Source organism: Brassica napus, chromosome C4 (genome assembly GCF_020379485.1).
Source record: "Brassica napus cultivar Da-Ae chromosome C4, Da-Ae, whole genome shotgun sequence".
In the NCBI taxonomy this organism is placed as follows: Eukaryota; Viridiplantae; Streptophyta; class Magnoliopsida; order Brassicales; family Brassicaceae; genus Brassica; species Brassica napus.
Genome location: NC_063447.1, coordinates 4,594,454 through 4,602,683, shown reverse-complemented (window position 1 = coordinate 4,602,683; position 8,230 = coordinate 4,594,454). Strand labels below are relative to the sequence as shown.

The window sequence follows — 8,230 nt, the reverse complement described above, 5'->3', positions numbered from 1 at the left end:
TTTCTGTTTTCTTTGTTCAGAAACCAAAAGATATGACAAAAGGTCATTATAAGTGGTGAACTTCTTAGTTGTGTGTAGCAACAACACATCCTTTGGATGGAATGTGGAGTAGGTCTTATATAATAAAGAATAATGTGTTATCCTTTCACCACATAGTTCAAGACTATAAGCAATATCCATCAGAGCAGAATTATATTTGTCCACGGATTCAAAATCCTGGAATCTGAGGATCTCCCATTCATGGTTGGCCTTTTGCCACGATACCGGTTTGAACCTTTTCCTTAACTGTAACCAAAGGTCACAAGGATCCTCAACATGGATATACATGTCTCTTAATTCCTCAGTGAGATGATAACGAATAATTGTTATAGCTCTATGCCTTTCACTGTCAATGATATCATTGTACTCATTGATGCATTGTCCGAGTCCTCTGGATCTCAGGGCAACAAGAGTATTCTTTACCCATTCTAGGTAATTATCTCAAGAGAGATTTAGGGCAGAGTAATCTGAGGGTTCAAATCTCGACATCTGAATATTTAACGAGTAATTCAAGCACTCAGAATTCTATGTAAGCAATAGAATAAATTAATGTATATGATTTCAATAAGGCTTTCCCCCAAATCATATAATCTATTTGCTTAAGCAATCTTAGTATGAGAATGATCAATTGATCATTGCATCTAGTAATCCTTTTAATTATATATATATAGGGTATTAAGGCCCTTTAAAATTTGAATAAGGATCAATCATCATTTTATTAAATGAGATCAAGCAAGATGGATGAAATCAAGCAAATGCATGGATCAAGAAATAGCTGAATGCATGTTCAGAACTAAGCATTGGACTTAAACAATCTATATGTGATTCCTAATGCATGAGGATATTTGGTTTTCAAAGATCATAAAGCAAAAACCGATTCCTTCCCCCTTTTATAGGGTAAACCAAGACAAGAAAATTTTATAATTTTCAGGATATGTCTAGAACAAATTCAATTAGATTTTTAATCAATCGGTTTCAAAGCTGGTTTATTATTTCAATTAAAGCAAACATGCTTAGTTTAAACAATAACCGATTTAATCTAATTAGATGCAAGCAATATGAATCAATTAGATGCAAGCAATATGAATCAATTAAATTTTAATTTAAATGCACCATGATCAGAATAGTCAATGATATGCAAGTATGCATGGTCGGTTTTAACAAAATGACAATCGGATGCATGGAAAAAGGTTGGTTCAAAATAATCCAAGTTTGATCTAATAGATGCTATCAGGTATGCATATAAGATCAGTATATAATTCAATCATCACAAAATCAGTCTTCAAAGATGGTTTTAGATCAAGATTAATTTAACAAGCAACTATGTGATCAATGTTCAGTATATGATTTAATCATCACAAAATCCGGTTTTAAGGTTGGTATTAGATCAAGATAAATTTATATCATTTGTTCAAACTATAATGAACCGATTTCAAGGCCGGTTAAGATATAGATAAATTTTGACAAACAATAATGTGATCAAATGATATCAAACCAGAATTTATTTTATCTTATGACATATTAATTTAAATCAAGACTATAGGTTATATAATATTTAAAATACTACCTAGTCAAAGATATGCATTTATTAAAATCAAATATGTATTTATAAAAATTAAATATGCATTTATAAAATCAGAAAAGTTTTTAAAATTTTATGAGTTACAAAAACAAACATCAATGGTCAAAGATATGCATTGATTAGGATTTATTTCGATTTTATTTGGTTTGACTGATTTTCAAAGAATCTGGCCGAATATGGCTCATTATGTTTTTGATTGTTTTGAATTTTGGATTTGCTGGTTGAGAAAACCAAGCAAGAAGAATTGAGGGGATTGATATGTATAATGGCCATCAAGATACATATTTAGATTTAAGGATTTTGATGGTGAGGTTTTTGATGGCCGGCTTATTCATCCTGCTAGAATAGCTGGTGATGCGGATGATCAAAGGGTTTGATTATGGGTTTTGATCCTTTAGACAATCCGGATTTAAGGTCGGATCAAATAGGAGAAAAAGGGAGAGCCGATTTAAAGGCTTATGATTTTATGATTTTCTCTAATATTTTTTATGATTCAAATAGTTTTTAGAAACAAGATTCATATAGATCTTGGATTATTAATAAGTTTTATAAGTTTTTAGAGATTCTTAGATCTTTAGAGATTCAAATAATTTTAGAATCAAAATTCATATAGATCTTAAATTCAAGATTAATATTTGAGATAATTTTAGATCTATAGATTTTTATAAGTTTTAGGATTCATATAGATCTAAGATTCAGATATATGATGTTCTTAGATCTTTAGGTTTTGATTAATTTACCTTTTACACCACAAGGATTCTGAATGGACCACCGTGAGAGAAAGGGAGTGATCCGCGGATTGAGGTGGTTGAGAGAGAGGTGGAGGAGCTGGCCGGAAAACTGTGAGAGGGATAGACTTGGCCGGCGGAGCCAGACTGAGGGCCGGAAGAGATGGCCGGAAAAGAGATGATCGCCGGCGGATGGGATTGCTCAGATGGAGAGAGTCTCGTACTGATAACGTGTTAAGATTTGAGAGAAGATTTGTGGGAATGTGTTTTATATTTCTTATTGTTTACACCACTATATATAGTTGTTTATACAAGGCGGTGTAAAAGGGAGAATTGATTACAAAGATACTCTACATAATGACATGATTAAACTCATAAAGACATAAAGTTGAATGAGTCTTCCATGTGGCTGGATATAAACCCCCAATGGACTCTAGTCTTAATATGATCTATGTTATGGACCATCAACTTCATAATTCATAAAAGGATATGACTAGTCGTTCGTTTAAAAATAATTAATTACTACTGATCAAATCGCTTAGACAAATTAAATTGGTCAAAATGACTAACTTAATTTGGACTATCTTTTTTCGTCAGCCAAAAAAATGAACAAGATCATCATAACAATATACCATTTACATACATGAACATATATATGTCTATTAGCGCAGACGTCCAGTAATTTAATTTACATAAACATGACTTGATCACGTTAAAATGTGGGATTATACGGCTCCCGTTTATCCAACTTGGTAAATTTTCATACGTCTAGTAGCTGGTTTTTCATCTTCTAACTTTGTGGCCGGTGACTAGTAGTATACAAGTGTCGCTTATACCAGTTGACAAAGAAGGTAACATTTCCTACTTTACTCCTATTTTTAGAAAAGATGTATAAATACTTACAAGAGTGTTACCATCTAATGTCGCAATTCAGGAAACGTACAATGGTGGAAACAAATGGACGGCGAGGCGTGATGGGAATTAAAGTGATTTGTCATCATAATCCATCACATATTCTTTGGCACGATCAGCATAAAGCACTCACTCAATCACGTAAAATCAATAGTTGAGGTCCACGACTTTCAAGTTTCAAAATTTTCAACATAAAGCACTAATTCACGTAAAATCACATCATTCCACTGGGGAGGAAAAAAATCCAATTAGGCCCGAACAATAGTTGAGTAATAATAATTCACGACTTTGAAGTTTCAAATCTTCAATCATTATTGATGTTAACCCCAAATCCATCCAATGGTGTGACGTTACAGCCTTTTTGGCTAAAGATAAAATGAAATTCAAAAACGTTATTGACATGAAAGTGTTATAAACTAGAGAAAAATCATGTGATTTTCTCGCTTTTTCCTTGGCCGAAATCCAAAATAAGTAACGCGCAAAGTTTTTTTCTGGATTTTTTTCAGTTTGGAGAATTGGATAAAATCAAAAGGCAATGATGAGATGATCTAACATAACAATCGACTCTTTCTATAGATGCTGGGCCAAATTCCACAATCATCTCTAAAAGTAAAGCAATTTTTTTTCGACTGCAAACACCGTGATTTATTAATTCGGAAGGAACATACTAGCTTTTTGAGCTAGCCATCCCGGAATTTCAGAGTTTACATGGGAGAAAATAGAGTTTTGCAAGCGAGTTCTTTTTGCAAAGAGGTCCCGCTCTTACATTTCGCTCTCTGGCAATGAAATAAATTGAAAATTCTTCCATTCTGAAGCCATAGCAGGCTAATCTTCTTCATCGTTAATCAGCAAAAAAAGTAAAGCAATTATAATAAACAGGGATGGACATATTAGTTCACTATCCCATAAATTTTGTTTTTGGTATCCTAGAAATTAAGTGTCCTAATATTGGATCATGCAATATATTCAATCATCCGTATGATGTATGATGTATGATGTCTACGTTTATATAGAAATCTTGTACTTGCAATTGTAATTTGGAAAGTTGATACAAAACATGATTCAAGAAAGTTGAAACTAGGAGATATGACACATCATACATTTCTTAATGTGTAAACTCATCTATTAGATGAAGATGATTGTGCCATAATGTTTTCCTATTTTCTCCAGTCATATCAAAATTTTGTTTACAAAGCTAACAGAGATCACTTGCTTCTCCTCTTACCACCTCCTTTCTTACCTTTCTTTCCTTTCTTCTTCTTCCCTTTCTTCTCTCCTCCACCTCCTAGCTCTCCTCCCATGCCTCTGGACTTGCTCTTGCTCTTACCGAAATTGAAATCTCCGTTTGATGAAGAAGAACCAGAACGTAGTAAATCCTTAACATCAAGAACACCACCCCTGAAATTCCCGAAAGTCGATTTCAGGACTCTATCCTCCGGCTTACGCTTCTTCTCTGCAGGCTTCTTCCTACTCGCACCACCACCAAGCGGTCCTCCAAATCTGCCAAAAATCAAATTCTGCAGAACACACAGTAGCAGAGAGTGAGAGTTAGACTTAACGTTCATAATGTGAGGTTATCTAAAAAAAGCTTTAACCTGTTCCACCATCTTCTCCTCCCTTTCTTTCTGCTTCTTCATCTGCACTCTCGCTACACTGAGTGGTAGCCTCTGTTTCTTTTGAGGCTAACCAAAAAAAAAAAAAAAAGATTTGCCCATCTCGTTAAAAATTGTAACTTTGAGATGATTGGAGAATTAAAAATCAAACCTTTCCACCAAGTTCGGTGACTTTCTGATTCTCCAAGGCCTTCTTATCCTTCCATGTCATATGCTTGATAGCTTTTATAACATTTAAGAAAGATCAGTTAATGACAACATCAGTGATCATGTCTGAGTGCTAAATATGGCAACAATGTCTTATTCAAGCAGCCTACACGAAGTTCAGACAAGAGAGAGAGTGTTTTTACCAAAGTGCTGAACATCTTTCATAATATTCTTAAAGCTCATGTTGGGATCAACGGCATCATCATCATCCATGGCTTGTTTGTTCTTCGCCATTGGCTTGCGATTATACATGTTTTGTTTTGGGTTTCTGAAACAGACAAGACAATAGAAAATTCGAGATTTTGGTTTGAATCAATCGGAGTTAGAGATTCAGACACGAACCTGAATGCGAGAAACCACGATTGGTCGAAGAAAGCTTTGCTTGAAAGAAGGAATATGAGAGCGGCGCAGGATGATGATGTTTATGTCGGAAAGGGTTTTAGGGTTTGCCAATTCCTATTTTGTTGGTTATATTAAGCTCCTAAAACACACGAGTGATTAGCAGCTAATTGCTGAAAATTACGATCGGTCTAATATTTATTTATTTTTTCGGTTCGTTTACGTGAGGTGGGCTTGGGCCTTATTGCGCTTAAGCTTTATTAGGCTTATTGAATCTCATGAAAAATATACATGATTATTACCTACGCTATTGGTAATCAACAAGATCATCTCAGCTCTGTTCTGCTAAGTTTTCATCATCTCCAATATTACAGTAATTTTTTTATCCCGAATAGTAAAGGTTGCTACATAAATGAAGGTTGTAGATATTGAGATATATTGAAATTATATGTTAGTTGTAGACTAAGGGTCCGACTGGTGACCATCCGGGAAACAAGAGGAACGAATAAAAAAGGAATGTACGGGAATAAAATACCAGGAATGAAAAGGAATGATTATTCCTTATCAAATTTGACAAGGAATAATTTTGTTCTTTAATTCTCTACAAAAAAGGGAATGAAAGGGAATGAGAGGAAATTATTATTCCTTGTGAATGGTAATTTTTTTTAGGAACGTTAGGAAATGCATTATTCCTCGTCGTTCCCTGGTCACCATTCATACCCTAAGATTGTAAATATTATTTATTAGTTTTAAGGTTTTTTATATGTAGTACAAAGTGAACAAGAAATAAAAGATCTCTATTATTTTTTGTTCGCTTTTATAAAGAGATCGCTGGGACTACATACACAAAACCCTAAAACTAATAAGGAATATTTACAATTTTAATCAATAACTATTGTATAATTTTAGTCAAAGAAAACTATTGTGTAATTTCAATGTATCTCAATAGGTTGTGTTCCTCGTGTCGCATCCATTATTGTTCTAGTACTATATGAACTGTTTATATGCGCTTCCATATTTGATTTGCTAGCAGGGCACGTACGGTTTAAACGTATGCAATTCTTTCTTCTGAGTTTATAATTTTCATTTTTTTTCATGAGACCCATGATACTTTCTGTTTCCTTGATGTTGCACCCAATCAAAACCTTGCTATTATGCTGTTAATTTTAGTGCAAACTTGAATAAGTAACTGGAAGCAACTCATAGAATTTACTAGTATTGCGAAAGTAACGGTTTTTAATCTTGCGCAGCCAAATTACTACGGGAGTCCCAAATAATTCCATCTCCGTTAGTGTTCGGGATATATTCAGTATGTGTTGTATACTTTTCTTTTGTACGCTGGAAGACATGATACATTGCATGAGTCGGAAATTGGGGAGATGTCATGTTGTACGTACAACACTTCTATTTTCTTAACAAATAATTAAATTTTATATATAAAACGGAGAAAAGGGAGAAATGTGTTCAAGTGTGTGTTATTCACGTCTTGTGAGACTTCGAGCAGAAAATTGAAGACCAAACTTGAAAGGGTAGAATAGAAAGACCGGTTTTTCTTTCTCTTGTTCCTTTGAAGCCCATCAAAAATATTGAGTTTTTCGGTAAATGTTCTACTGAAGCCTATGATCTTTAGTGTTGTTTTAAAATTTCTAAACACATTCTACATTTGTATTAATGTATATTAAACTCTCTTTCATGGTACATGGACATCGTTTTAATTTTTTGTCAATTAAATTAGTAACTTCATAATATTCTCTAAATTGGTGGACTAACCACTATAAAATCACTATATTCTAATGAAACGGATACAACAAAAGTTTCAAACCTCTTTGAACTTCATCATATGTTATCGAAGGATGCATCTATGCATTATAACATTATTTTCATATTTTTCAATTTTTTTCTCAAAATCTATGTGTTATTTTTAAAATATTGAATTTTTCGGTAAATGCTCTCTATACTGAGGCCTATGAACTTTAGTGTTGTTTTAAAAATTTATAAACACATTCTACATTTGTATTAATTAATGTATATTAAACTCTCTTTCATAGTACATGGACATCGTTATAATTTTTTGTCAATTAATTTAGTAAAACTTCGTAATACTCCCTAAATTGGTGGACTAACCCAATATATAATCGCTATTCTCTTGAAAAACGGAGACAACAAATGTTTCAAACCTCTTTGAACTTCATCATATGTAAGTCAATGATGCAACTGTGCATTAAAACAAAATTTTCATATTTTTTAAATTTTCTCAAAATCTATGTGTTAACCCCTACGAAAATATTAAGTTTTTCGGTAAATGTTTTATATACATAAGCCTATGATAATTAGTGTGGCTTTAAAATTTCTAAACACATTCTACATTTGTAATAATTTAAATTATACTCCATTTCACGGTACATGGGCATCGTTTTAATTTTTTGTCAATTAATTAAGTAAAACTTCATAATACTCCCTAAATTGGTGGACTAACCACTATAAAATCGCTATTTTCTAAAGAAACGGAGACAACAAAAGTTCCAAACCTCTTTGAACTTCATCATATGTTAGTGAATGATGCAACTATGCATTAAAACCGTATTTTCATATTTTTGAATTTTTCTCTAAATTTATGTGTTTTTCGGTAAATATTGAGTTTTTCGGTAAATGTTCTATATACTGAAAGCCTATGATCTTTAGTGTTGTTCTAAAATTTCTAAACACATTCTACATTTGTATTAATGTATATTAAACTCTCTTTCATGCTACATGGACATCGTTTTAATTTTTTGTCAATTAATTTAGTAAAACTTCATAATACTCACTAA

General features: G+C 32.8%; 1 protein-coding gene across 2 annotated transcripts; it reads right to left on the bottom strand.

Moving 5' to 3' along the window:
* Positions 1-4,265: 4,265 nt before the first annotated feature.
* Positions 4,266-5,585, bottom strand: LOC106394413 (dynein regulatory complex protein 10-like). 2 transcript variants are annotated; one of them, XM_013834986.3, is made up of 5 exons: positions 5,424-5,585; positions 5,225-5,349; positions 5,026-5,096; positions 4,857-4,943; positions 4,266-4,778 (listed from the first exon to the last, which is right to left on the bottom strand). In XM_013834986.3, exons 2-5 carry the CDS (start codon positions 5,331-5,333, stop codon positions 4,467-4,469), a joined length of 579 nt encoding a protein of 192 aa, XP_013690440.1. In that variant the 5' UTR covers positions 5,334-5,349; positions 5,424-5,585; the 3' UTR covers positions 4,266-4,466. The 2 variants fall into 2 exon arrangements, with proteins under 2 accessions (XP_013690440.1, XP_048609340.1); XM_048753383.1 differs by having other exon boundaries at positions 5,225-5,480.
* Positions 5,586-8,230: the final 2,645 nt, after the last annotated feature.

Excerpts from the sequence above, each read along its gene's own strand:
- LOC106394413 (XM_013834986.3), bottom strand. The coding sequence starts at position 5,333 with ATGTATAATCGCAAGCCAATGGCGAAGAACAAACAAGCCATGGATGAT. Across the intron at positions 5,097-5,224 it reads GAAAGATGTTCAGCACTTTG|CTATCAAGCATATGACATGG; the intron begins GTAAAAACACTC and ends ATGTTATAAAAG. Across the intron at positions 4,779-4,856 it reads AGGAGAAGATGGTGGAACAG|AATTTGATTTTTGGCAGATT; the intron begins GTTAAAGCTTTT and ends TGTGTTCTGCAG.